This window comes from Neurospora tetraspora (genome assembly GCF_033439725.1).
Source record: "Neurospora tetraspora strain CBS 560.94 chromosome Unknown B0H65scaffold_2, whole genome shotgun sequence".
Lineage (NCBI taxonomy): Eukaryota > Fungi > Ascomycota > Sordariomycetes > Sordariales > Sordariaceae > Neurospora > Neurospora tetraspora.
In genome coordinates, this window is record NW_026944384.1 from 2,487,924 (window position 1) to 2,515,800 (window position 27,877).

The 27,877-nt window shown below is 53.0% G+C and overlaps 9 protein-coding genes across 9 annotated transcripts; 4 read left to right on the forward strand and 5 right to left on the reverse strand.

Moving 5' to 3' along the window:
- Nucleotides 1-228: 228 nt before the first annotated feature.
- Nucleotides 229-3,114, reverse strand: B0H65DRAFT_421259 (BCS1 N terminal-domain-containing protein; the record flags this gene model as incomplete). Its single annotated transcript, XM_062824331.1, has 2 exons — nucleotides 229-1,404; nucleotides 1,450-3,114. 2 exons carry the CDS (start codon nucleotides 3,112-3,114, stop codon nucleotides 229-231), a joined length of 2,841 nt encoding a protein of 946 aa, XP_062684240.1.
- A 2,100-nt stretch (nucleotides 3,115-5,214) lies between these two features.
- B0H65DRAFT_104428 (asparaginase-domain-containing protein) lies at nucleotides 5,215-7,382 on the reverse strand. The gene is made up of 3 exons (XM_062820470.1): nucleotides 6,979-7,382; nucleotides 5,888-6,925; nucleotides 5,215-5,826 (listed from the first exon to the last, which is right to left on the reverse strand). Exons 1-3 carry the CDS (start codon nucleotides 7,166-7,168, stop codon nucleotides 5,264-5,266), a joined length of 1,791 nt encoding a protein of 596 aa, XP_062684241.1. The 5' UTR covers nucleotides 7,169-7,382; the 3' UTR covers nucleotides 5,215-5,263.
- A 1,569-nt stretch (nucleotides 7,383-8,951) lies between these two features.
- On the forward strand, nucleotides 8,952-10,094 carry B0H65DRAFT_419117 (nucleosome assembly protein; the record flags this gene model as incomplete). The annotated part of the gene is made up of 3 exons (XM_062824184.1): nucleotides 8,952-9,036; nucleotides 9,134-9,907; nucleotides 9,964-10,094. The coding sequence occupies 3 exons, from the start codon at nucleotides 8,952-8,954 to the stop codon at nucleotides 10,092-10,094; spliced, it is 990 nt and encodes a 329-aa protein (XP_062684242.1).
- Nucleotides 10,095-11,976: 1,882 nt separating this feature from the next.
- B0H65DRAFT_104522 (glycosyl hydrolase family 76-domain-containing protein) lies at nucleotides 11,977-13,932 on the forward strand. Its single transcript, XM_062820471.1, has 3 exons — nucleotides 11,977-12,189; nucleotides 12,252-12,714; nucleotides 12,848-13,932. The coding sequence occupies exons 1-3, from the start codon at nucleotides 12,105-12,107 to the stop codon at nucleotides 13,767-13,769; spliced, it is 1,470 nt and encodes a 489-aa protein (XP_062684243.1). The 5' UTR covers nucleotides 11,977-12,104; the 3' UTR covers nucleotides 13,770-13,932.
- Nucleotides 13,933-14,445: 513 nt separating this feature from the next.
- On the reverse strand, nucleotides 14,446-17,340 carry B0H65DRAFT_546023 (uncharacterized protein; the record flags this gene model as incomplete). The annotated part of the gene is made up of 2 exons (XM_062829421.1): nucleotides 14,446-16,679; nucleotides 16,737-17,340. The coding sequence occupies 2 exons, from the start codon at nucleotides 17,338-17,340 to the stop codon at nucleotides 14,446-14,448; spliced, it is 2,838 nt and encodes a 945-aa protein (XP_062684244.1).
- Nucleotides 17,341-18,367: 1,027 nt separating this feature from the next.
- On the reverse strand, nucleotides 18,368-19,232 carry B0H65DRAFT_104633 (uncharacterized protein). The gene is made up of 2 exons (XM_062820472.1): nucleotides 18,958-19,232; nucleotides 18,368-18,857 (listed from the first exon to the last, which is right to left on the reverse strand). Exons 1-2 carry the CDS (start codon nucleotides 19,114-19,116, stop codon nucleotides 18,450-18,452), a joined length of 567 nt encoding a protein of 188 aa, XP_062684245.1. The 5' UTR covers nucleotides 19,117-19,232; the 3' UTR covers nucleotides 18,368-18,449.
- A 1,661-nt stretch (nucleotides 19,233-20,893) lies between these two features.
- B0H65DRAFT_104721 (uncharacterized protein) lies at nucleotides 20,894-23,089 on the forward strand. The gene is made up of 3 exons (XM_062820473.1): nucleotides 20,894-21,098; nucleotides 21,157-22,211; nucleotides 22,577-23,089. The coding sequence occupies exons 2-3, from the start codon at nucleotides 21,374-21,376 to the stop codon at nucleotides 22,921-22,923; spliced, it is 1,185 nt and encodes a 394-aa protein (XP_062684246.1). The 5' UTR covers nucleotides 20,894-21,098; nucleotides 21,157-21,373; the 3' UTR covers nucleotides 22,924-23,089.
- Nucleotides 23,090-24,306: 1,217 nt separating this feature from the next.
- B0H65DRAFT_506451 (uncharacterized protein) lies at nucleotides 24,307-24,864 on the reverse strand (the record flags this gene model as incomplete). Its single annotated transcript, XM_062828061.1, has 2 exons — nucleotides 24,307-24,441; nucleotides 24,553-24,864. The coding sequence occupies 2 exons, from the start codon at nucleotides 24,862-24,864 to the stop codon at nucleotides 24,307-24,309; spliced, it is 447 nt and encodes a 148-aa protein (XP_062684247.1).
- A 1,793-nt stretch (nucleotides 24,865-26,657) lies between these two features.
- Nucleotides 26,658-27,182, forward strand: B0H65DRAFT_419405 (uncharacterized protein; the record flags this gene model as incomplete). The annotated part of the gene is made up of 1 exon (XM_062824205.1): nucleotides 26,658-27,182. One exon carries the CDS (start codon nucleotides 26,658-26,660, stop codon nucleotides 27,180-27,182), a length of 525 nt encoding a protein of 174 aa, XP_062684248.1.
- Between the last annotated feature and the right edge of the window lie 695 nt (nucleotides 27,183-27,877).

Below are 27,877 nucleotides of genomic sequence, written 5' to 3' on the forward strand. Positions count from 1 at the left end.
GATTCACCTGCCTGAACTAGAGCGGTGTTGAATATCCAACCAAACCCAACCCAATAATCCGCCCCCTGCATACCTAACCACCAGCCAAAAACCATCGTCCTTAACAATCGACCAGCTTTTACCTCTTCCCAAACAATATTGACCAAGCCTTCCCAGCATAAGCCTAACTACCCAACCACCCTTCCTTCCTTCCTCTCTTCCACAACCACCAACCCACCACCACCCCCTTCAAATAGCCTTAGCATCCAAAATCTTGCTCTTACTCTCCTTCGCCTTCACCAGCTCCTCCACCCACTTATCCACCTCCGCCAACGCCCTTCTGGGGTCCTTCTTGCGTCTTAACAGGAAGCCCTGGATCTCCGCCGGACTGAGGATCTGGGTCGGCGGGATTTTCAGGGAAAACTCCTTGGCGATCTTTTGGAGTTCTTCCCTGGTTAGGGGGGTGACGTGGAGAGGGACGGGACCTTCTTTCTTGTCTTTTTCTGGTTGTTGCTGTTTCTGCTTGTCTTCGGCTGCTGCTGCGGTGGTGGTGTTGGTATCGGTGGTGGTGGTATGGGTGTTGGGAGGAGGAGAAGCAGAAGAAGCGGCGTTATCCTCCTCGCCGATGACGGTTGCGTCACTAGAGCAACTGCTGACGGAGGACTTGTGGAGGTTGTTGTCGTCGAGGAGCTTGAGGTCGACGATTTTGGGGTCTATGGCGGGCTGTTGTTGTTTTTCTTCGTCCTTCTCAGCAGCAGCAGTGCCGGTGCCGGTGCCGGTGCCGGTACCACCAGGAGAGGTGATCCCCGTAAGAGGGGAATGAACGACTGAAGGCGATGTAGTAGCTGCCGATGTGGTGCTAGCTGTGAGTTTATTCCCAACCTTGGTGAAAGTCACCGTCGCTGGGTCCACCACATCAGCCTCGTACATCCTCTCAAACAACTCCCTGACTTGCTCCTGCGTGGCGTTGAGGAAGGCAATCTGGATGTCAACTCTGCCCGGTCGGAGTAGTGCTTCGTCTAGCTTCTCGGGCTTGTTGGTCGTCATGATGAGCACGCGGCCTTCGTGCGAGGCGACGCCGTCGATGGCGTTGAGCAGACCCGATAGCGAAATGCCCCGTTCCCGGTCGTACGGGGACGGCCGTCTGCGACCGTACTGTCTCCGGACGAACTCCACGTTATGAAGCGTCGTGGCAGCGAACATCTTCGCCCTCTTTTTTTTCTTCTGCTTCTTCTTGTCCTTCTTCTCTTTGGCCGTCATGGGCTTCTTCTTCTTCTTGTCGGTGGTGCTGCTAGATTCGTGTTTCGTCGTTTTCTCACCGTTTTCACCGGCATCATCTGCAGAGGAAGTGGGCTTCTCCTCGCCCTCAGGGGCAGCAGGCTTCTGTTCTTTCTTTTCAGGAGTGGAATCCTTTTCGTCACTAGCCTTCTCGTCAGTCACCTTCTCGTCAGTCGCCTTCTCGTCAGTCACCTTCTCATCTGCCTTTTCCTCATCACTACCCTCTTTAAGCATCTCCTTAAAGCCAGCCACCTTCTCCGCCATTTCCTTCTCAAGAGCCTCCTGCTCCGCCGTCGCCTCCTTTCCCCTCCCCTTCCTCTTCTTCCTCGACAACTTCTCCCCCAAAAACATCACCTCCAGCGCCCTCTTCTTCGCACTCTCCAAATAATCATCCTCACTATCACTCGTCCCACTCCCCTCACCACCACTACTACTACTACTCTCACTACTTTCACTCTCATCCTCCTCCCTCCTATTCACCAGCCCCGCCGTATCAATATCCTCCAACAGCACCACACACCTCCTCGGCAAATTAGTAAACAACATCGCCAGATCGTCCTCCGTCAGATTCTGATCCAGCAACGAAATCACAAAGATATCCAGTCCAAAAACCCCCGCCAGCGCAAAACTCAAACTCGTCTTCCCCGTCCCCGGCGGGCCATGAAACAAATACCCCCTGCGCAACGGAATCCCCCGCTCGCCATACCACTGCGCCGTCTCCCGATGCAAATACTCATTCATATCCTGCAACACCATCAACTTCTGCTTTTCGTCCAACACGACCGTATCCATCGGCCTGATGGGCCGATCCGCCACCTCCGCCCAGACATGTCTGCCACCCCAGCTCCTCATCTCGGGCCTGGCCGGCCTCCGCACCACCGTGGTCGCTGCTTGGCGGTTGTGGTTCCATTCCTTGGTGAACTGGATAAAGTTCTTGATGGGGGAGGCCGAAAAGCCGACGGCGGTGATGACGAGGTTCTCTTCGCGCCGCATCGAGAGCCCCCGCCACTCGGACTGGTGCGCGATGTTGGAGCGCGTCCGGTTGAGCCAGAAGTAGGTGCCGGCGAAGGTGAAGGTGTAGGGCACGTTGACGGCGGGGAGGAAGCGGGGGGGTTTTTGGTGCTTGTGGGTGGAGAAGTTGAGGCAGGCTTCGCCGTTGGGGAGGATGGTGGGGGCTTGTTGTTTTTTCTTCTTGTTTTTGGTGGTGATGCTGGTGTTGGAAGAAGGGTCTGTGGTGGTAGCGGCAGTAGTGCTGGTGCTGGTGGTGGAGGTGGAGGTGCTGGTGACTACGGTAGTAGTAGTACCGGTGGTGGTGGTAGCGGTTTTGATCACAGCGGCAGCTCCAGCAGCGGCTACAGCTCCGGCTTCGTCGTCCTCGTCATGGTCGTCGGCGCTGCCGGCTATGGTGTCGGCTTGAAGGAAGCGTGTTTTGGCTGAGTTGGGCTGGACGGCGACCCAACGCATGATGTGGATGAAGATCGGGTCGTCGTCGCCGACCTCGACTCGGGCGGTGAACCAGTTGCAGATGATGTCCTCGATCACGAGCACTTTCACCTCGGACCAGAGCCTTTTGGCGGCCCATACGATAGGACCCAGAGAAAGGAGGATTGTGGGATCGAAGCCGAGCCAGCTGGTGATTGCTCGGTGACAGGACAGTAGGAAATCTCTGACGGCCGGTGGAACGTACATGTCCAGCATGGGGCTGAAGCTCGCTAAGAGGTTGTCAGGCAGTGACACTGTTGGGGCCTGAGTGGTGTCGTTGATGGTGGTGGTGGTGATGTTGATGGTCTCGCCACTGTCGGTAGAGGCATCTACCAGCGTGGAGAGAACCCATATTATGAGCATGAAGCAGTTCATGTTGACCTCTGGTTATTGAAAGAAAGACGATACGGTGATCAACGTGAGGATGTTGTATGCAGTGATAGACGATATAGTCCGTCAGAAGATGTCATGGAGGCGTTGGGGGTTAGTGAACTTATACCTCCTCCTTCCTGCTCTATCGCCAGACACCTCGTGATGGCCAAGGGGGCTGATAGTTGAGCCGCTGAAACTTAATTCCCGAAAGATAAGAGCGGGAGTAGATATTCAGCCTTGCCGGCAGGCCTTCTATAGGTAGTCCATATGTCATGCAGGATGGCAATTATTGTAACGATCAAGGGGGACGTGGGAGGGGAGAATCCATCTCCCACCCAACCTTGTTACCAATTATGCGGTACCGTGCGAGGTGAAAGAAGAGTGGGCTATCCTTCAAGTATTCCTTCTGTCCAACGCTCTTTTCATGTTTGACGTTCCACAACAACAAACGTGTATCACTGCCTGAATTATGCTCCCCAAAGCCTGAAGGAGGACAGCCAAGAAGAGAGAAGTGTAGGAGGGACCAACAGACAAACATCGGATAAAGCACATGCTTGCCTCTCTGGATTATCCTTGGGCTCCAGCTCTGAACATGAAGTTTGTGCCCTAGCTGGTGGTCTAGAGCCCAACAAGACACAAAGTCGAGTTCCGGGTGTTTTGGTATCCAAGCTTCAAGGTAGCTCAGCATAGCAAGGCAGCTATCCAGCGTCCCATGTCGTTATCCACCACATTCTTTGCCCCCAATACATGTTGCCGTGTTTCCTTATTTGTCGGGACTGGAAAGTTCCGTTATCATTTCGTTCCCGGGGAAAGAAAATAAGAGAGACAGAAAGGGGGCCTAGCCCGGTCTATAGGCGGGAACCAGTCTCCCGTGAAAAGGCCCGTCGGGAAGATGACCACAAGCAGGCAGCCGAAGGTAGAGTACGGGTTTGAAGGAGACCGTGTGAGATGCTGTTTTCCTCTTTGTCTCAGCTGGACTGCTGGAGTGATGAAAGCACTTCAGGAAACATCCGCTCTTTTCACATCGAAGAAGACCAAAAGTCCAATGACGCCCTTTCCTGTGAGATCGGTCCATCGGGTCCAGGACCCGATATGTTTCTTGACTCTGTGAAAGGTTCCAGGCTGGCCCGTACTTCATGGTGTAGATGCTTGTTTCTTGTATGAGGCTTGCTTATCTGTACGCGGGTCAGACTGGGAAGTTTGCCGAGCCAATGCAGTTGCTCCGTGAACAACATATCACAGGGCCGGCGGATAGCTCCAATCCTAGTCTACATAGGACTCAAGAGTGGTACGTTCGTTACTACCCCGCGCTACAAGGAACTAACGTTAACGAACGGTTGCTCTCTTGTGACGAGAGCCTCAGCTTCTTCGTATTGGTTCACCGTTTCGGTCGAGGTAGGGTGCCACGAACCTACATCTGGCTTTCGTAGAGCCTCAAGCTGTAAGCCTAGTTTGTTGATGGGGAGGTTGGCTTTGCGGCTGGAAAAAGATGATCAAAGAACTCCGAAGCGAACCAATAATAGTTCCTTCTAGTGAGATATCATATGTAAGTCGCAAGCTTGTTTCAAACCGGTTCATGTAACCTTGAGATTGAGGCTTAAAATGCATGTCAACTTCGTTCTCGTTTTCCCGCTTTTTGTTCGGCAGAATAATTCATGTGTTTTTGATTACCCAGCATTATCACGCCGTGATCCACAAAAAGGGAAACTCGGCGACAAAGAAGCGATGTCATGGGGTGATGGATTCAGGACTTCCTGTTTGAAGCACTGTGATTAGCCATTCATGATCGTCCTATCTTGGCTTTACGCCCACGTATAGCAAGTATGCAAGCTCCGCGATCACTCGATATGGTGTAGTAGGTCGCACTTCAAGCTGGGCTGTCATCTTAAATCCTAGGTCATCAACCTACCCAACAACATGCTCAATGGTGCAAGGGCACACGGGTGTACAGTGTCCCCAGTTGGCGTTGAACACGTCGACTTGTGTTAGACGGTCTTTCTGAGCCTAAAGAGTCAGATTCCATTTCAGCCAAAGATGTTCGTTGACAAAGGATATACCACCTTCTAGAAGATATATTTGCTGTTCCGTATGTTTTATATCCCATCCCGCATGTCCCTTTCTTTCCGTTTCCCCAGCCCAAGGCCACCCAGGTCTAATTGACAAACTTGCCAATATCCTCTTTCTTCAGCCCATGGACCAAAGACTCGTCTGTAACCAGACTACCTTTATCCAATCCGTCCCGAGGAGACACCGTGTCTGCCACCTGATCACTTGTCTTCTGCTCCTTTTCGTTGGACCTGCGTTCAGCAACGTCTCCCACCTCCTCCTCATCTTCTGCGGCACCAACTGAAGCAACGTCCGTCGTACTCGCTAGGTCCCCTGCTTCGGATGCGTTGCCTGAATGCGGCTCTGTCCTCCACAAGTGCGCCCCAGCCTCCTTCAGCAACTTCACAGTCGCCATGTTACCCATCTGTTCTGCAAGAAAAAGAGGTGTTTGGTTTGCATGGTTACGTGGATGTACACTAGCACCACGAGTCAGCAATTCATGAAGAATATCTGGATTGGGCCCAACTGCGGCAAGATGCACGGGGGTGTTGCCGACGTAATCAGCCCTCTTAAGTAGCTGATGGTTGAACTCGTCACCCTCAAGGATTTCGCGAACAGTCCGTAGGTCGCCGCTGCGTATGGCGTAGCCAAGAGCCGTGAAAGCGGCGTCTGATGAAGAAAATAATTAGTTGATGTCAAGGGTAGCATTTTGAAGGAGCCTTGTACATACCTGCAGCAGGCAACCGTGCCATAGCCGAATCGATGCTCCCTGCAGGGTGTGAGAAAGAGGGCAACGCCATTTCGGTCATCTCCCCACGTAGCGAGTGCGACATCTGTGCTGTAACCTCAGAATAGGTGAGGTTTGGCAGAGCCAGGAGATATGATAGCTTCGTCAGAGCCGCCTCGGTAGTCAAATCATGGCCAAATACCACGCCTGCTCTTCCCAGTACGGTTCCGGGGGCATAGAGTGGCGAGACGAAGCCGTTTGTGCACTGGCTCACGTTGACAATGACAATGCCACGGTCAATTGCTTCTTTGATGACCTTGGTCAAACTGCCATCAGCGCCGCCCGGTGCATTGCCCATGCCGAACGTCTCGAGAATCAAACCACGAAGATTTGGGACTCTTAGAACGGAATCGACCATTTCAGGCTTAATTCCGGGAAAAATACGCAAACAGGCCACATGTGCGGTGTCGAGGTACTTTGTCACTTGAAATTCGGCAATCCGAGTGGGCCGTCGTATCAGCCCCCAGTTAACATCCACTCCTAGACTTGTGACCTTGGCCAGCGGATCGCAGTTAGGACTGGCGAATGCCTCGAAGGAGGAAGCCGATACCTTGGTCGTCCTGTTGCCGCGGTACAAGTTGTGGTGAAAGAATAGGCAGACTTCGGGGATAACGAACGTTCCCGCGATAATAAGCGAGCCGAGAAGGTTGTCGACTGCGTCAGATTGGAGAGCAAAGATGGAGGCTTGCGATCCTGTCAGAATGACTGGCTTTCCCAGATCAGACATCATGAAGGAAAGGGCTGATGCTGTGTATGCAAGGGAATCGGTTCCGTGCAACACCACGAAGCCGTCAAACAAGTGGTAATTCTCCTTGATGGTAAGCGCGATCTCGGTCCATCCCATGGAAGAAATGGAACTCGAGTCAAGCAAGGGAGTAAACTCAAGGATGCCATATCGGATGTGACGGGAATATGCGCTGACTGGCGTTCTCAGACTGTCCAACGTCAATTTGGCCCCGTTCTTGTATGCTCGAAGCTGAACTACATATACTACGTCAGTAAGGGCTTCCAGTGCAGATTCACAAGCAACTTGCCATTCGGAGCGGTAGGATCGTTGAACGAAGGGCGAGGAGCCATGGCGTTCTTCAAGAAGCCCGTCATGGGAACCAGACCATCTGCAGACGGTTGCATGCATATTGTACCGCCTGTCATGATGATGAGCACCCTTGACTCGGGGTAGTGAGACTCGGGATTGCTCCCCTCCATGAACGAAACCTGACCCATGGTGTTGATAGGGCGTTCCTTGTCGAATTTGGCACTTTCTCTTGTTGTTCGACTGTTGGGAAACTTGAAAAGTAGTCAAGTTCGCCCCAGTGGCTCCCTTCGGATTTATATCAGAAAAAAAAAGAGACCCTTGACGCACCAGTGGCCGTTACGGAGACACCTCGGCCGATGATCCAACCCTAATAAGATTCTGTTAGTCAATTCCAGGCCTATTGACCAGCGTTACACCTCCACCTAACAGAACAATAACCACACGACTCTTTCAATGAAGACTAGCAATGGAGGCGGTGACACAGTCCAGATGGTTCGGTCCAGTATGAGCAAACAGTATTAAGGAGATGACGGTCTGGAAGCTCCCAGAAATCGAACAGTGCACCAAAAGTGCCTGGTCAAGGTCAAACTCGAAGTAGGTGGCAGAGAATCTCGACTTCATCCACACTTTTCGAGAAAGCCTAGATCCCAACTCGACGTGCGATGACTCTTGAGAAGACCGGTCAACAAAAAATGACGGCTACAGAAGGTTGACGCAAAGGATGTCGAAAATAAACCAGTCATGTGCCATGGGACGGTGAAGTCTGTTACTAACAGAAAGTCAAGGCCCGAGCCCGACTGAACAAAGGAACCGGATCCGCAGACTAGCGTAACGTCTTCAGAAGGTGTGAAACAGACGCCCCCGGAACCTAGTGGTAGCCGCGACACTGGAGTCCGACTTCGGACATCCATTTTGGCAAGAGACCCAGCAGGCCGATGTCAGATTGACCAATCAGCGAGTGGTCGCGAACGGTTTGACGTGAGATCAGAGATGGTTGGAAGTGTTGGCGTCTCCTTGCGCATTATGAAAGTGAGTGTGGTGTTTAAGAAAGCTTGAAGGAGAAGAATCCGAAAGAGCAGACGAGAAAAGAGCGTGGGAGCCTGAAGCGAAAAAGGGTTGTGGGAGGAGGAAGGAAGCTCCTTCCGCTTTGAACACGGCGCCCATTACGGTACCTCAAGAGGAAGGCACCGTCAGCATCACCAACCACACTCTGTATTCTGCGGCTCTTGCCCAAGCAACTGAATACCTCTAAGGTAAACAGCAAAATTCAAGTCGATTGACAGTCGCGAGAAGTACACAATAAAGTCGTCAGGTATCTGGAGTTGCAGGAAGGACCTTGCTCGGTGGTAAGATTAGCTGTTTTCCGACTTGAAGGCGTTAATTGCCCATCTCAATCCTCGCCATCCCAACTTCTGGTGGAAGGTGGAAGACAGTCTGGACAACAAGCCCGGGACATTAGGTTGCGGTTAGTCTTCGGAGGGTATCCGGGTACGCGTTCTCGCAGTGGAGCTTATGTCCATCGCCGTTGATCAAGAGGAAGAACTTTCCATTGAGATTCGATGTCGGATGTGGTGGACACTGGCGGCCGCTAACAGACTGCGCTATGGAAATTGCTCGTCACCCCATTCGAGCTCGGTTCAGCGAGCTGCAGTACCCTGGGCCAAAACCCAGTGGAACGGTTACACGGCTGAATGGTGGGGTCTATCAGATAAACCTCCACTAACGACGGGAAGCTAATTTTGAGCTACTGTGCAACCCCGCAGTGAACCGCAAAGGTACTCGCGGAAGTCGCGTCACAGGAAAGTGCCTGCCGAAGCATGTGGATGAAACAGGACTAGGCGATCGACGGAAGGCAACTACAACTTTTTTTTTTCCGAGGGCAAGATCTCTCACGCGTACTCTCTTTCGTTTCCTTGGGGGCAGTAACGTCTCAGAGTATCTCGCGTCAAACTTCAAGCACGACCTAGCAATATGGCTTCCCCGGCAGAAACCTCCGTTACGTACGAGGAGTTGCGCGACCTCGAGAACGAGTTCGAGGATGTCGAGACCGAGATCAGTAAGTCCGCTTTTCTACGTGTTCCTCGTCTTCCCATCATTTTTGTCGCTTCCTTGTATTAGGGTATCACTCATCACTAACTTGTCTCATCTGAAAGTCCGCCAGCAGGTCCAGCTGTCCCGTCCCCTCTACGAGAAGCGCGAGAAGGTCGTAGCCCAGATTCCCAACTTCTGGCCATTGGTCTTCGAGCAGGCGCCGCAAGACATTGACGAGTACATCCAACCTCAAGACTCCGCCCTCCTGCTCTCGTCCCTCACCTCTTTCTCCGTGTCCCACTTCGAAATCGAGAATGGTGGTTCCGGAGACCCCCGCAGCGTCCTCTTCCGCTTCGAGTTCGCCGAGAACGAGTACTTCGAGGACAAGGTGCTGGAAAAGAAGTTCTGGTCGCGGAGAAGCAAGGGCGGCTGGACAGGCTTGGTCAGCGAGCCGGTGAACATCAAGTGGAAGAAGGGCAAGGACCTTACGAGTGGCCTGCTCGGCTTGGTCAACGCCGTTTGGGAAGAAGAGAAGGCTGCTGGCAAGCATTGGTCGACCGTTAAGGGTGACGATTTCACGGACAAGCAAAAGGAACTCAGGGACCAGATCGAGAAGATTGGGCTCGGAGGCCTTAGCTTCTTTGCCTGGTTCGGCTACAGGGGTAGGAGAGTATCTGCTGAGGAGAACAAGGCTGCTATTGAGAAGCTCCAAGAAAAGCGACAAGCCAGAAAGGCTGCCGCAGAGGTCGGTGAAAGCAAGAAGGAGGAAGAGGAGGAAGATGACGAGGAAGAGGAAGAGGAGGAGGATGAGATCGAGTTGGAGATCTTCCCGGATGGCGATAGCCTCGCGCTTGCCCTCTCGGACGACCTGTGGCCTGGTGCTATCAAGTACTTTAGTAAGAAGCATCTATACGCCACTCCCTGTTTATGGACTTTTGCTAACACATCACAGCCCAAGCGCAAGAACAGGAGCTGGCGAGCGACGACGACTTTGAAGATGACGATGACGAGGATGCTGGAGAGGACGATGAGGAGGACGATGCCGACGCCAGGCCGGCCAAGAAGCGCAAGGCGTACGTGTAAACGGACAGAAGGAACGATGTCTCTTGGGGATATACGGTACTCTTGGCACAGAAGCGTAGTACCTTCTGTTACGTCTCGACGTGTTGCAAACGATCCGCAGCTTCGGATCATCAGACATCGATTTGGACGTCTTATCAACAATCCAAATCACTTGGATTACATCATGAGGTTTGGGTGCTGAATCGCATGCAGCATTGCAATCGAAGTAACCGTCAGGTGACCCTTGGCCATTTGGGTCCGATCAAGGTCGTCCTGTCTTGGCGAAAGTCCCGACTGCTTCACAGGGCGTTACAAGGATCGCGATTCTGGACAGGAACCGACCTTTATTTGATGGCTATCGACGACAGAAATTCTGCTATGGAACTGCTAGGATGTCATGGATATTTTTTCAAGTTGTTCTTGAAAATTTTCTACGTGAGTCTCTGTTTGCACAAATCTTGAAGACGTGTCTGGCCCTCGTGCTAAACGTCCCGTCACTAACACAACCCAGATGTTTGACATCTGCACAGTTCAGGGGTTTCCACACACGTCTGAACTTTATGCCTTGGTGTTTCACCCACCATCTCGGATTTCTGCACGGCCATAGTGAAGACAAAGAAACACGACGTTTACACGGAAATATTGCCATTCGATTGTGGCTGTGTTCTTCTATCAAAACCCAATTCAAGTCTCGGATTCCCTTGGCCTCGCCAAGTACTCAAATCACGAAACGAGGTTAGCAATTACAGGGTCACATTCTGGGGGAGAGAGGCCATCGCTCAAGCGCTTACACACAGCACTAACAAATCGTACAGTGTCGATAATTTGGGAGTCCAAATTGTTCAGATGAAGCAGTCAAAGATATCAAAAACACTAGAGTTTCTTTTACTTTGCCACGTGCTATCCCCCCTTCCACATGAGATCGAAGGTCAGAATAAGGCATGGTTTCCATGGTTCTAGGGCACCGATTGTGTTCTTCAGAATCTGTTATTTAACAGAAGCCCTTCCAACACTTTCATCATTTGTCAATCCGCCGACTCTGCCAAGTTTGCCAATGTCTTGGCTCTGTGGCTATGTCGTCGCATTACTCGCATTGCTATTGTTTCCAGCGTTCCTTGTTTTCAAAGTCTTGTTCGCACCCTTCAATCCGTCACCAGAATCTCCCTGATGAGCAGTGTAGACTTGGTTGATACTCGGACTCTCAGCACTCTGTAGATCCTACCCTTCAAAGAGGTACCCGTCTACCTAGACCGTCTCAGCGACCCAAACCCCGGCCGTGAATCTGACACTATATATATATATAGATGTACACAGTATCCTTTCATCAAACTGTCACAGGCATCTAGCTAGTGCTCGCCAAGGGTCCTTTTAGCGGCTTGGGGGGGCCCTGTTGCCAGTGCTGGTCCTCATACGGCGCCGTGGCCGTCGGTGTTTCTCTCTTCTTTTGTTGGTTCCATTCTGGCTGGCTGGTTGACAACAACCTCTTATCATTTGGACCTTCGAAACGAAAGAAGAAAACCAACGAACTCAAGAAAATTATCAGAAAGACTGCCAAGCTGATAGTTTCAAGTACGCCGATTTCGAATTCAATGTCAATTTTATTGGTATCTCCTCGTTCGGTGGAGGTACAAGCAAATAAAGTCTTGTTCGTCTCGTTTCGAAGGTCCAAATCTCGAAACGTTGTTGTGTGCACAATCCCCCCCCCCTTCCGCCAAGACTGCTTGTCTTGTCTGTCTTGCTTGGCTTCCTTTGGCTGGCACAGTCTGACTTCCATCCTTTCATCCCATCATCGTCATTCCAGTTCCTACTCTCGCTAATCTCATTTTCTCTCCTGTTTTCACTGTTTTTCTAACTAAACGACACACATACTCTATGAAAAGAGTATGCCGCTTCTGTGATTATCGCCAGCGGTCCCGACTTCTTGCGTGAAGGCTTTCGCTCATCGTCCCTCGTTTCAACGCCTTTCCCGTCATTTGCTATACGCTTTATTGATTCAGTCGTCCCTCGTTCTCTCGGTTCGCTCTCTCCGCCATGAGGTGGAATGTTGCGGCCTGTGGCTTGATGGGCCTGCTCGCCCAGTCTGCGACGGCCATCACCATGGACATCGACAACGACCGTAAGGATCCGTCGAACTTACCCTTTCGTTTGGCGCACGCGACTAACACGGGTGCTGTTTAGAATCGGTCAAGGATGCCGCCGCCACGATAGCGTACGGAATGATGAGATACTACACGGGCAACAACACCGGCGACACACCCGGAAACTTGCCGGACCCTTACTACTGGTGGGAAGCAGGCGCGATGTTTGGCGCATTGGTCGACTATTGGTGGATTACGGGCGACACATCTTACGTGGAAGTGGCGACACAGGCGATTGTACACCAAGCATCCGATACCCGAGATTTCATGCCCGCCAACCAGTCCCGAACATCATCCAACGACGACGTAGGCTTCTGGACTATTACGGCCATGATGGCGGCCGAGGACGGGTTCCCGGACCCGCCTCCGGACCAGCCGCAATGGCTGGCGCTCGTCCAGGCCGTTTTCAACCAGATGGCTTCGCGCTGGGACGACTTGAACTGCGGCGGAGGCCTCAGATGGGCTATCAACGACTTTCAGACGGGAAAGGACTATAAGAACTCGTAAGTGGAAGAGGAAGAGAAGAGAAGAGGAACTCGTTGATACTTTGTTCTGGGTTGGTCGTCTGGAAAGGATTTGTCATTCTACAAAGACTTATTTCTGTGTTGTTTGTCCGTACTGACTCCCCCCTCCCAGAATCTCCAACGGCCTCTTCTTCAACCTCGGCGCGCGCCTCTCGCGCTTCACAGGCAACAGCTCCTACGGCGAGTGGGCCTCGCGCACCTGGGACTGGGAGCGCTCCATCAACCTGATCACGGACGAATACGACGTCAAAGACGGCGCCCACTTCGACGTGACCACACACGTGTGCCGCAACGATTCCGGGCCGCACGTCTGGTCTTACAACATCGGCGTCTTCCTCCAGGGCGCGGCCTTCATGTACAACACCACAACGGGCGCCGAACAGGAAACGTGGAAGACCCGGGTGGACGGCCTGTTGGGCGCCGTCGAGACCAAGTACCTCACCAACGACACCAAGATCATCAAGGAATGGTACTGCGAATCCGGGTTCGAGGACCGCGGCCACCCGTACCAGTGCAACATCGACCAGCAGACCTTCAAAGGCTACTTGTTGCGCTGGCTCTCTTCCACAAGCCAAGTCGCGCCCTTCACGTACGACCGCATCAACTCGTGGATCCGCTCGACCGCCATCGCCGCCGCCGCTAGTTGCACGGGGCCCGTCGGCGCAGCAGCACCGCAAGTCGACAGCGGTGGCATCCAGCCGGGCTTCAAAGGGATAGACGGGACCGCGTGCGGGTTCAAGTGGACGCAGTCGTTCGACGGGTGGGCCGGCGTGGGCGCGCAGATGAACGCCCTGAGCGCCGTCATGTATACCTTGACGCACAAGGGGCTGGGCAAGGCCGGTAAAGGGCCGGTCACGACGGCGCAGGGTGGAACATCCAAGGGTGACCCCGGAGCGGGTGTAACGGATCCGTCGTCGAGGGGTGGGTTGGCGGCGTTGAAGCCGATTACGGCGGCGGATCGCGTCGGTGCGGGCATCGTGACGGCGATTTTGGCTATTAGTATTGTCGGGGGGAGTGTGTTTTTGACTATTTAACCAGCGGGCAGCCGGGCGTTGGGCTAAGCAAGCCGGTGCGGGCGATATGATGATTTTTTGTGTTTTTGGTTTTTGATAAATGGGCAGGCAAAGCAATATAGGCTTTTTTTATCCTTTCTCAATCTTCGCTTTTCTTGTGTGTTTAAATACTGCTTCAAGGCTTCACTTCAGCGTTGGAGGCTTTGGATGGTTGGGTGAAGTCGATATTTTGGTCCTTGTTCATTCTCTACTGCCACGATTGTCTAGAAGAGCATGATATACGGCGTTTGGCGCGAAATATTCAGTCTAACTCAAGCAACGATTATTGTAACTTTGTGACTTGAAAGCTATTCACCGCACCATAGGTCGTTCATACATTCTGTCCGAAACCCAAGTTGATGGTCTAACAAGTATGCTAGAGATGGAAGCTCGAAGAGGGAGGTCGAGCCAAAATTTGTTGTGGGAGTTCACAAAGAGCTTCTCGATGGCGACGTAAATAAGGTGGAAGGGCTTCAAGATATTGATGGTTTTCCGAGGAGGAAAGTGGTGATGCTCGTTAGCGAGGGATAAGGTAGCTTCAAGTCCGTCCATCCTGATGGTTCACAGATCTGATCACAAGATCGGCCCTCTTGTAACAACACTTTCTTAGTCTATCTATCTATTCATCTATAACAGACAGAAGCATCATGATCCCGCTTTACCTCAAATTCATATCCATGCTCTTGACACAAGTCCACAGCACAACCGGCACCACCACATTATCATTACCTCCCGTCAACACTGCCTCCGTGAGTGATGCCATGCAAGCACAAGCCGCCGTTTTCACCACCGTCGTCGACCACGACGCTTGTGGCAGTTGAGACAATGCCTCCCATAACCTCCCCATTATATCCATCACCAGCTCACCCACGCTCGCGCCCGCGCCCGCTCCCGCTCCAAAACCATCATTAAGTTCCGCCTCCCGGGCAACCGTAGAAAGCGTGCCAACAGTCGAGGGCCAGCCCCCAACGAATAACCAAATATTAGCCGTCATCAACCCCACAAACACCGCTGTCGCGAACGCAATGCTCCCCTCGATGCTCTTGCCGCCTCCCCAGAGCCACTTCCTGTGACCCCATCTTCTTCCGATCAGCGAGGCTGCCGCATCGCCGAGTCCCACGCACACGACTCCGGCGACCATGCTGATGTCCCGGAGCGGGACCTCCCATCCTGCTAGAGGGCCTTCGCCTGTACGTGGTAGGGCGGCCAGGCTGAGCCATAGGGGGATGGCACATCCGATCAGGAGGAAGATGTGCGAGATGACGACGGGGCCACGGAGATCTCTGCCGTCAACGTACGGAGTAAGGAACTGAGCGATGGGTGTTGAGAGCGGAGGGAGCTGGCTCGCTCGAAGAAGGTCAACCAGAAGAAAAATGGCGAGAACGATCGACAAAGCCAGAGCGATGTAGGTTGGGTCGATGAAGATGGTAGGTAGGAACATGGCGACCATCATGAAGTGAAAGACCTTCCGACGTGTATCAACCTCGTAGATAGGGGATAGGCGGAACACGACCGCGAGGCCGATTATGATGACGACTAGCCAGTAGCCGCTGAGGAGGAGACGGGTGTTGGCTTCTCCGAAGATAGATTGACGGACGAACTGAACCCAGCCGCCCAAGGCCCCGGAAGCCTCGCCATCGGCTCGTATCGGGAGGCAGATCCATCTCTCGAGATCCGCCTTGACAACCTCGAGCCTGAGCTGTGGGATGTCGCCAAATAGGTAGCCGAGTGCCCACCCCACCGGCTCGTTTTCAGCGAGGGCGTATCGTCCCACGTACTCCCGAACGCCGACCAGAAGGGTGATCAGTATGCAGACGTAGACCCAGCCGGCGTACAGCCACTTCCTTACAGCGGCTTGCCCTTGTGTCAAGGAAAAGAAGGCGCGTACACTTGAGGAGGCAGAGCGCTTCCGGCGGCCAGAAGGAGTGCTGGTTTGGGACCGAACGATGCTGGCGATTTTGCCCAAAGAAGGCAATGTATGCCTTCGTGGGGAGGACTGCTGCGGGGACGGCGGCTCCTGCACATCAAAACGAACATCAGTACCATTGGCCTGACGAAGTGAGCTCTCTTCAGCGCTACTGATGCTATCCTCTCTTGTCCTCCCTTTCGAGAAGCTCGCATCCCAGGAAGAAGTTGCGGAGTTTCGGTGGCGACGATAGCCCGAACCCATATCGTCGGAGTCACTTGAGACCTCTTCATTGTCAGTTTTGCCGTCGTAGTATGTACGTTTGGCAGCTTTGAAGAACCTCCAGAGCCCAGATGTATTTCCGGCCTTGGGCGTAGAAGGGCGCTTGAAGCGCCACTTTGGTACTCTGGCCAAAGAGATACCCCATTGGATGACTTTACCACATAGCACGATGATTCCGAGACCACCTCCCCAGAGAAGCGCCTTCAAAATAACAACCTGGGGAGATTGTGCCAGTAAAAGGACGTTAATGAGGGCCACAGAGAGCAACTGCAGTTCGGCAATCAGAAGGCTAGTCGTGGTAAGGCGCTGCAAGAGCAAGCATAGCGTCTGGTGCAACGGGTACAGCAACGCCAGGATCTCGGAATCCGCAGCAGAGCTGCCCAGCACGAGAGGAATGCAAGAAAGAAGCCACTGTGTAGAACTATACTCTTCCCAGTGTCCAGCGCCAGGGATCAATGGTCTCGGTAGAGAGCAGATGCTCAAAATCACGTTTGGCAACACAACACCCTCGACATTTTGTGCAACAAGAAGCGAGACGAACAGCGGTATAAGCTGTGGGTATAATGCCGGAGCCGGATCGAAGGAAGTAGGGACGGAAAGGGGCAAGCGTTTCGATGGGTTGCCTCGACGATATGCCCAAGCTACGAGCCTCAACGGGTAGAGGGCAAGTAGTGTCAAGGACAGCCAGCACAATGCCGAGAGTTCTGAAAAGAAAGTGTTAGCTGAGCTACGAGCATCACAGAAATGGGTTCCTGCTATACCTTTTCGATGTGACCGTAGGAAGGGCTGCACGTCATGGTTCGACGCTACAAGCAACCCCTGACAAGCAAGCAGCAGTACCTCGGCACCACGGCGAACAACCTCTTTCCTTCTCCGACCCCTCTCTGCTTCGCCTCTTTTTGTTCGTATGGAGGTGCCGGATCTTGGGTTTAGGTCGGGGTCTCGTCCATCCTCGTCTATGGCGTTTGAGGAAAGAAGGGGTGTTGATGTGCCCGACAGCGGTTCGTTCTTCCCACGTAATCCCTTGTGTAATCGAGTTTTTGGGGCCGGCAATCCCTTGAGGAAGTGTTCATCGTCTGCTTCGGTACCGCTATCGCTCGCCGGGTTCGAACTGTGGGCCGATGTAGGAGAGAGTTGGCTCTGTGACAGAGCCACGGTCGCTGCTCGGTGTATGAGTCGTTCGGAGGGCTCGAGGAGCTCGAAGCTCTGCCGGTAGTAGGGTTTCGGTGTTCGTGTACCGATGGTAAGGTCTACTTCAGGATCTTGGCCCTCGTATTTGGTGTCGGCTGCGTGGAGAGTCGGAGAGTGGGATGGGGCTGAAGCTGGAGCTGGAGCTGGAGGTGGAGGTCGGAGATGCTCTGACATGGTCGAGGTTTTGAGCTTCGTACTTGGTGGCTCGGGCCTCGGGCTACATCGAATGGGCGTCGGTAATGGCGAAGATAGTGTGCTATGCCCGTTTGGTAGTCAATGGCTTGGATCGGTAGAATGACGAGCTGTTGAAGTCGTGGTCGAAACTGTTGTGTGGATGTTGTTTGTTGGAGGGAACAAGGGGAAATTGTTTGGGGACCCTGAATTGCGTAATCAACTGTATTCCAGAGAGTTGTCCAGTGTAAAAGGCCACATGTTTCGGAGTCTTGATATCTGACTAGTAAGGTAGACGGGTAGCCTGACGCTAACAAATGGTATTTTCAAGATGGGATGGAATAGTTTGTTGTTTCTGTCGTATCGTCCACTTTTCTCTGGTCTTTCCAGAAGCTACACCCACAATCACATGAAGAGAATGGTCCAGCGAGGGGGAGGGGGGTACTGTAGCTTGGACGCGGTCGTCGGGTCGGTGGTCGGTCGGAGCAAGTGGCATGTTTCGAGTCCCACCTTTTTGGCGATCCAGGAACACGGCGTGGGCGACAAGGTTCGTGCCGGGCTCAGTGAGGCATGGGCCACTGTAGCGCCACTGCACTGCAGGCCGCCGCTACCCAGTGCTGAGCCGTGCAAGCTTCAGCCACAGGGCATCATTTCGTGAGAACTTGGACACAACATGTCAAAGATATCCAGGTGTATCATGGCCGCTGAGGCACCTCAGGTACCGCAGTACGATATGTGTTCTGTACGTACCCCGAGCCGTCGACTCTCGGTTACTTGGTAGTATCGGGTGATTGCTGAAGTGGCTGCTGATGGCTTGCTCACGCTTCAGGGCAGTCGGTAGATGACAGTCATGACACCGGAATCAGTTGCCATCCAATGTCTCGAGACCTGTACTTCGTATGGTGAGTTTAGTTGAAGAAAGACGTTCGGGTTGTTATGACACCCTCAACTCGTCAGCCTGGAAAGTCCAACGTCCCACGCCGCACCCACCACGGTAGTCTCAAATCTCAAGATCAAAAGACCAGACAAACCCGCCAAAAAGACCATAGAAGAGTGAACAATTATAAACTCGGAGTGAACCGAGAGAGCACTACCCTACAGTGCCTCAGCGCCTACCCAACCCCCGAGCGACTAGCCGTACACGTGTAGCCGTCGACCGTTGACAGTGGTGAGAACCGCCGTGTTGGTTCCGACTTTTGACGCTGTGCCCGGCCAATCGGAAGCCGACAGTGTGCCGCTGGCCGCGCCGTACTGTAGCCCCCGCCCCCAAGGATCCGGGTTCGGCGGCCGTGCTCTTCCGGACGGGAATTGAGCCGCCTGGGCCGACGACACTCATCGCGAGCGCTGGTGGTCGGAGCAGTGGAGCACAGTGAATTACACTCCGACCAAAGTGGTCGCCAACCGCCTGCAAGCGAGATGCAAACTGAGCAAGAGATTCTTGACAGCATTGTGTTAGAAAAATGATTTCGAGCCGTTCGACCCTCGGAACCCAATATAATCGAAGCAGCACAGACACCTTCCTGAACAATACCCTTGGTCAGCATCGGAGATACAGCATAAGATCAACAGCATGTCATAGTATGTAAGGTGGTGATAACACGGCCTGTTATGACCTCGTACCAAGAGTTTTTTACGCGATACCACTTCGGTGGGCCGATGACGTTGACGACTTGCACACCGAGCCAGAACGGGAGCAGCAACAAGGACAAGAACACTTTGCAATTTCCACACCTCGGTCTGGCCGCTCTGCCGCTTTGCCCTGTCCGCGCTCACCAACATCGGAATTGCTTCAAAACTTTTGCCAGCCGTGCCAGCCTCGCAAGTCTATACGGCCATTCATCACTTGCAGATGGGCGCACCGCACCTGTCAGACTGCTCTTCTGTGGAGTTCGGTTCAAGACAGAAGCTTTGAGATGAGAGGTTGACAGTTCCGTCCATGCGGCAGTGGCGTTGGGATAAGGTCAGACTAAGTAAAACAGTGTGGATGCGCGGTAGATCGGATCACACTTCATTCAGCTTGTCAGCGCCGGAGCAGAGCGGCGACGGAGCGATGTCGTCCAGCCATCCAGTCCCTCTGCTAACAAAGAAAAGAAAGGAAAAATACGTCGTGAGGGGCTGCCCAACAACACAACACGGAGCGCTTTGCGGAAAATAACAGCAAAAATGACATGGCTGGGAAAATGGAAACAGCAGGCGCCAACGCAACATGGCAAGTGGACAATTATTCGACCAAGCTTCTGGGCTCTGCCAAGCTCAAAGTTTAGTTGATCCCCCCTCTCGCAACTCGTAAAGTCGTAACAAAGGAGCATCCAGTCCGTATCCCAGTCCGTATCAGGAACCCGCCTGCCGTAACAATCGTGTATCCTCAAAACCCGATCGAGCGTGAAGCTCAATAAGGAGGCTGTGAACCTGCAGTGGCAGCTTCAGCACGTGGGATTGGTCGATTTGAACACGAACGAAGCATCAGATTCTCACAAAGTACGAAGCCTCGAGAGCCTGGCCCGCGCGTCTCTCGGGTACAATTGATTCTGAGTGGGAGATCCAAAAGGTTCCCTCTTTGGCTTTGCTGTCGTGAAACCATCGCCTCTTTGGGCAAAGCATCCCCCCATCGCCTGGGGGAGGTGCCGTGGCGCACAAATGGGAAGCAGGCTTCGTAGCGGTAGTCAAGCACCGTCATGGCTTCCCGCCCGCGCCTTCTCTGGTGGCCGTTTCAGCTTTTGCGAGCCGCAGAGGTTCCCAATCCTGGTGGGTTCGTCGGATTTCTTTGCTACCGATGAATCTTGGCGCTTGCAGTCTTTGGGTTTTTGGGTGAACCTTGGCGGCTCTAGGCATCGTCGTCTGAAAGATATGACAGCTGCACCTTGTCCACAGCACCAAAATGTGAAGCTCCCTGGCCCTTGTCGGCGTCCACTTGCGCCGTGTTGGACCGATCAACAAAGGCTAAAAGAGCGCCGCAACAACAGCCCCCACCCCATGCCGTCTCGCCGTATGTATTAATCCACTCAATACGATCAATACGGGCCAGTTGCTGTCAAGATGGCAGGGAAAGTTACCATATTGGGTACAAGCGAGCAAGGAAACTGCAGCTTGGTCAGACCAATCCAGACCGCTGGAACATGGGCGGGAAAGTTCGATCACACAAGTTGGAAGAAGAAGGAGCTAGGGAGATCTTTCTGTGTAGGAGATCAGGAAGAAAATCCCATCTTTATTTTGTGTACAAACCTTATATAACTGAACACCGTGGAGGCAGAGGCAGGAACAACTTGTGAACAACACTGAACTGCGGAAAGAACAGAAGAAGGAAAGAAAGATAGCAAAAGTCTCAGCTCCTGTGGTCGTTGTCTCGGTAGTGCAACGTTAGCCAGGTAAGCATCAGCAAGCCCTTCCTTCCCTCACCTTTTCTCGCCCTTTCCGTTCTCCGCCAACTTCAGGTTTTCTGTCCCACCTCGCCATCCTCAACCAGTCTGAGCTCTGTGATGGCTCACGGCTCCTCCTCCCCAGGCTCCCCAGGCTCCCTTCCCCTTCCCTTCCCGTTGGGGGGTCTTGCCCTGTTTTACCTCTTGTCTTGCTTGGCTTGACTCGAACGGTAACGTTCAAGACTGTCCCAGCCAGTTCAGGCCGTTATTTCCGTTCTGCATCATCTTCCTGAACAAGAAAGATACAAGAAGATACCGAGTCGGGACGATCACAGTGCTTACAAGTCGATGCAGGACGACCGCACTAAAATAGGCCCCATTGACTCTTGCTGCAACCAAAGCCCAGTTCTCTTCTCGTGGAGTCGGTCGACGAGTCTTTGGTTTTGAGTTTCACGTCCTGCAGCTTCTTGATACCTTGACCGCAATCTTCACCCCCCAAGAACGGAACCCAGACGGAACCCAGCCCTGACGAGACTCCAGAACGGCCCCATCAGCCAACAGCTTGCAGACGATTCCATAGGGCAGCCGCCTTTGATCGCCACCCATCACCACCGTTGACCATCTCCATTTGCTGCAGGACAAGGCCACCCAGACTTCCTCTCTTTTCTCGGCAAGCCACCATGGGACTGAACAAAACCCACGAGATGCCCCCTCCCGGAGCCTCGCTTCCCATCATTGACGTTGAGAAAGCGGCATCGGAAGACGCAAGGACACGCTTGACGAGACCAGAGGACCAAAGACTACCATCCAACACCACCGACAACAACAAGATGACTTCGTCGAGGCGCGCTCTCCTGAGCGTCACCCTGTGCCTCTTGTTCTTCTTCGGCTTGACATCGGCCAGACCATCAAGATGGCAGCAGAGGGTTCAGTGTCATGAGGGAGCTGCATCGGCAGAGGGCGAGAACTTCCAGTCCATGGTGGATGCGGCATCGCCAGACTCTCTTCACATCATTCTTCACAAGACCTTCCCTGGCCGGTTCCAGCACGGAGTTTGGGAGTCAGAGAAGCAAGCCATCGAGGCCGTTCGCCGGGACAACGCCCCTCTTGCGACAGCCATCTTGCGCATGGCCAAGCGTGATGACTCGAACACGACCATCGCTTCGTCAACTCAGCAACCAACTCAGCAACCAACTCCTTCTTCGGCCTCATCCAGCGCCCAGGTTACTTCGTCGTCGAGCTCCGCGGCGCAAGTCACCAGCTCTTCATCGAGTGCACCTGCGCCTGAGCCGTCAACCACCACCCAGGCTCCTCCTGTCATCACCACTACTTCGACCACTTCGACCAAGTCAACATCCTCTTCGGTACCTCAGGCTAGCCCCAGCTCAACTGGTACGTCCGTGGGCGAGAGTGAGAGAACTCTCGTTCCTTTATCAACGTCGTCTTCTGCGTCTTCCGTGTCGTCTTCCGAGCCGTCTTCTGAAGCCGGAGTGTCTTCCACCACTTCTTCTTCATCTGGTTCGTCGTCCACCTCATCCAAATCTTCTTCTTCTCTTGAATCATCATCGTCATCCACTTCACCCACCACTTCATCTTCTGATGTCGTGTCGTCGGTGTCGACGACAGCGTCGTCCACATCAGCTACGACCATTTCTTCTGGTTCGTCGTCCACGTCCACTTCACGTGCCACCTCTTCTTCTTTTTCGACGTCCTCCACATCCCGAGAAGTATCAGCTTCCTCGGTCACTGTGGGTACGTCGGTGTCCCCTCTTTACTGTAAATTCTCTTACATCCCCCAACCCCTTTCCCACAAAGACACTCCGGTGTTCAGGGCTCGGCTTATCCTTCAACCACTGAAACATCAACTAACACGAAACTCTTAGTCTCCTCAACCACCTTGACCACCACCTCCAAGGCCAAGCCCCAAACCACCGAGCAACCACAGACCACCCAGCAACCTCAACAGCCCGATGAGCCCATGACCCCCAGCTCCAAGGTCATCGTCCAGACGTTGACCTCGACCTCGGACGGCGTCGAGATTGTCGTCACCCAGACCAGCACCGTCCGCGTTGACCCCACCCCCACAGTGGGCGCGGCCACCACCAGGGCTTCTCCCAGCCTTCAGAACGCGGGTTCTTCTATCCAGCAGCAGCGGGGAGCGGGCCGCTGGCTGATGGTCGTTGAGGCTGTCGTATTGGGAGCGCTGTTGATCTTCTTTGTGCTTGCTTGAACTTGAGCGCGGTTGAAGTTCCAGTTTTCAGTTTTTCCTTTTGGGTTATGGGTTTTTGTTTGGCTTTGACTTTTCAAGTTTGCGTCTCGTTTGCTTTAGCACTGCATTGCGTCGGTTACTTACGTCTACGTCACTTACATTATTTTTCTGTCGTTCTTGCATTCCGGGGTTTACAACACACACACACATACGCATACACATGCATTCATTTCCGCGGCGGCGCACCGCCGTCGCCTCGATGTATGACCACATTCTTTTTCTGATCTAAAAGGGCAATTGTTTACTCTCGGTGACAAGACTGGGAGGAGGAAATTTGGTATAGGGAAGGGATTATGTATAGAATTTTGGGTACGCTATCAATCTACGGTGGTGGGAAAGAGAAGACTGTCTATGGTCTGTACAATGTGAAAGACAAAAGGGGCGAGTTAAGCTGTCACTGGAAGATCTTCACGAAAGTTGGTAACGTGGTAAAGGAAGAATGGATGGATGGATGGATGGATGGATATAGGTATATACATAGGAACGGACAACATGCGTACATACACACACAAACACCGCTTGGTAGATGAGATAATGGAATGAATTAGACGTGAAAGCTGGTTACAATCATTGTTGGAACTAGAACGAGAGAATGTGTTCGTGAATGTAAATTTGGCCAACAGCTTCTGAGAGCAAAAAATAACAAGCTGTTTATGATCCGTGTTGAGATTCTCATGACAAAATGTATTCGCAAACGTAAATCTGGCCAATGTTTACTGACAGCAAAAAGAACCACGGCAAGCTCGAAAGCATTTCGGATAAGGTTGACACCATTAGTAATGAACAGCTGAGGTTATCATCCCGCACGTAAGAACGTAAGATGGGTGGAAAATGCATGCATTCTGATTGGTATCATGATCAAGTTAAAATAGAAACTTGGTGAATATCTTCGAAGCCTCTCGGGGCATTGACATTCCCCTCATCAACCAGCTTTCTCACTCAAATCTGTCTGGAACAATGACATACCAGAGTCTGGCCAAAACATATCTTCCGAGATCCAGGCCGCCTGTCTGTCAGCCTCTAGACTGTTTCCCAGCAGCAGTATTCGTGAAGTATTCCCGGTTTGGCCATCGGACTTGTGTGGGCATCGGGTAATCGGCTCTTCTTCTTCTCTCCTATCTTCCTGTTGTTCTTGGTATGCTGTCGGATGCGCCATGCCTTTTGACTGTGTAATTGGAGCCGAACGTAATTGGGCGGTGGGTGGCTGGTTGGTGTGCATTCCGCAATCCACACATACCAGATACCACATACCAGCCCGGCCCAGACCTCCTCGTGCTGGTTCGGTTCCCATCGTCTGTCTCCTGCCCGATCATTTCCCCCTCTCTTTTCTGTTCCTCTTTCTTCTTAACCAGGTCCAATCTTGGGCATATCATGATGCTCGCTCAAGCGCGACAGGTGCGCGTTCAGCTCCTCCACGCGCTGCTTGTGTGTCTTGAGCAGCTCGGGGCGGACGCGGCCAGATTCGGTCATTTCTTTTAGCTGTTTTTACAGAAAGGTTGGTGTCAGTCAGTCAGTCTTGCGAAATCATGCTGTGGTGGTGCGCTGGGCTCGTGGGACAGCGAAAAGGGGAAAGAACAGAGAGATACGTACCCTCTTCCTCTTAGCCTCCAGAAACCTCCTCTCCGCCTCGGTTTTCGTCTCGTCTTCTTCTCTTTCCTGGCTTTGACTTGTTCTTCGTTCCCGTTTCTCTACATCTGCGCTACCCTCTCTCAGTTGTAATTGCTTCTTCTCGTCATCGTCGTTTATGTCTGGCGACTTGTTGTTGTCTCCGCCGGTCGATAGATTTTTCTCCAGGTCCGTCTTGTCCTTCTTCTTTTTATGTTTCTTGACTTTACCCCCGGCCACCACGCCCTTGAACTTGAGAGGCCCGCGGGCGACGGTGGTGTAGTCGTCTGAGGGCATCGCTGTGAGGCGAGCGTACGTCGCGCGCGCGGCGGCTTAAAAGATGTTGCAGGTGGTACTGTGGGAAGTTTCTGGTCGCAATTGGGAGTGCGCCGTGTCGCGGATTGTATGGTGGGCGATTCGATGGGTAGTTGGCGCTTGGTCGCGAGCAGGACACAGGTTTAGGATGGACGGAGAATGAGGGTAAAAAGTTGTATTTGTTAAGTAAGCTATGGATGGATTCGCAATTGGGTCGTCGAGGTTCTCGTCGATTCCTTTGAAGCAAAGGCGACGAGGGCTAGGACGGACATGCGACCGCTTGGCGTGATAGTGTGGAGCCAACTCGCTTGCTGCATCACATTGCCGGAGGCAGGCAGCCGGCAGCGGCAGGCAACTTGCAGTGCAGGCGTGTGCGGCTGCTCGCTTCTCTGCTGCAAGCCACAGGCTATAGTCCAGAACCACACGAAAGCCACACTTTCTCACTAGCCATAACTCCACGCAAAAATGGTCTGGCCCCAGCGCCCCACCAGAAAATCCGTGTGGGGTGCTCCCCTCAACAGTGAGGGTATAAAACCAATCTCTGCCGCACCCCTTTTGGAGCTTCTTTTTCTTCTTTTTTTTCCTTAGATCAAAAAGTATACACGAAGCTGCCACGACCTTCACTAGTACCAACGGTGTCGAGTTGCCTGGGGTCCTTTTTAGGACTCCGCGCTTCGGAGATAGATATTCCTTGATAGGAAGTTTCACGCCCTTTCCACTATGGGCGATGAAGTGCTGATAGATTGGAGACATTCCCACTTGCGCAAGTGTTATTTTGCTTGTTCCAAGTTGATACGATCTGGGGGCTGCTTTTTGTGACTGCTTTCGCAACGCTCATGTTAAGAGCTAGTTGCCATATTTGTGATTGCAGTTTCGCTGTGTTCATTCCCTGTCTGCTGCTGATGAAGTTTGTTTCTTGAGTGCAGATTTTTGGTGTGCACGATCCATACGGTCCGTGCATCAGATCACCACTTTCTGTCGAGTGCAAACCTCCATGGACTCGGAGTTCTCGATGTGTGTCACGGCCCACGAGATATGTTGATGACATGACGTACACGCGTATGCTGTCGACTGCGGAGGATTCTCTGTTTTGGTATTGTCCTTTGAATTTCCTCAGACTCGGAGTCACATTCACCGCTCGATGCTCTTAATTTCACGGTCTCAGTCCTCTTGAGGAACCTCACCACTGATGGCGGTGATTGTTCCTTGACGCTACGAAATGTTCGGCATGCTCTCAAATTCGCCGAGCCAATGGCTTGATCGTCATCCGTTCGGCCTCGGGCTTGGGCAGCAGCTGAGGAGGTGAGACACCAACAGGAGATTCGGAATGCGGGCAATGTCTTCCCATTCCACAACCACCACCACCGGCGGCCGAGATGGCTGGCGAGAAATGCTTCCGGGCTGTGCTGTCGGTCAGCAATGAGCGTAAACACTGCACATGGAACTCAAGTGAGCGAGGTACAAGATCACAACGACAAGTGGTTGCGGTATAAGACCTTGGACGACGGTGAGCCTTCATACTCCTTCCTGCTTTCCCTCTCCATCCCATCGTTCTACAACGACCAGTCACTCGTTATCAAACAGTCTTCCATAATCTCAAGCTTTTTCTTCTCTGTCCTCTCAGCTTTTGCACATCAACCTCAACTACCTTTTTAATCACTTCCACATACAAAATGGAGTAAGTCAAGCCAAGAGCTCTCACAACACCCCCGAAACCCATCACTAACACATATCACCACAGCTCCTGGCGTGCTCCCGTATCAGCAGCCGCGGCCATGTCCGCCGCTCCAGCCGCCGCCTCCCACGGCCCTCTCACCTCCGCCACCTTCTGGTCCTGCGACGCCGAGCCCATGGAGACCCAAACCGCCGCCCCCGTCTTCACCACCGAATACTGCGTCACCCTCCCTGCTCCCTGCCACCACGGCCCCGGCCCCTGCCGCGCCACCTACACCGTCACCGAAGAGTGCACCGGCGACCGGGACTCGTGGGCTCAGCCCACGGGCGTAGTCCCTCCTGGATTCGTCGTCACTACCGTCACCGATTGCAATGCCTGCCACGGAGGACCTACCCAGACGTGGACTGTGCCGGCTCATGGTCCTATTCCAACCAACGTTGGCCCTGCCCCGGGACCGGGCCCTCAGCCGACCATGGCTACTAGTGTTGTGATGACGATGCCGTCGCAGACTGGTGGACAGATGCCGGTTCAGACGGCTGGTGCGCCGCCGGCGAGGACGATGAGCTTGAAGACGAGTGTGGGACTGTTGGTTGGTGCGGCGTTGGCGTTGTTTAACTTTGCTTGAGCAAGCTCCCACTTGTTTTTTTCCCCCTTCGTGTTGAACGACTTTCATTCTGGGTTTGGGTTTCTTGTTTTTGGGTACACGCACAATCTGGGTTTTTGGGTCTTCGGATTTAGTTTCACAACGAATAGGACATGACTACTACAACTCTTGTTGGTGAGATGGCTAGCAGGTGAGATGTGATACCGGTAGAATCCATGGAGGTCACCATATCAAACCTCTAAACGACGCTGAGAGTTGCAGTGGGCGGAAACAATATTCACAAATATTCAGCGACCCTTTCAAAACTCCATGAGGTGGGTTCGAATTTGACTGCTTCTTCAAACCAAGTTATGCTGACGAGTCCTTGAGTCATTCCGCCAAAGTTTGGGTCGAAGCTTCATATGTCTACAAACCTTCAGGGGGCTAACATGTGAACTAATAAAAGTTTACTACATCAACAAAAGAAAAACATATGGCAAACAAACCGAGAGCCAGAACTGGCTTACGCGGACAGCTACGTACTGGAAGGCCGAGAACGCGTAGGCCTTATGCTCAGGGTATGTAAAAGAGACAGTGGTGATTCGGTCAAGGTTGCATTCACCTTCCTAATCCGGATCAATATACAAGCTTGGTGTTGTCGTTGGCCGCTGCCGCGCAAGCGCTGTCATCCTCCCTGTGCCAGGGGGGCCAGCGGCTTACGCATACCTATAACTCAG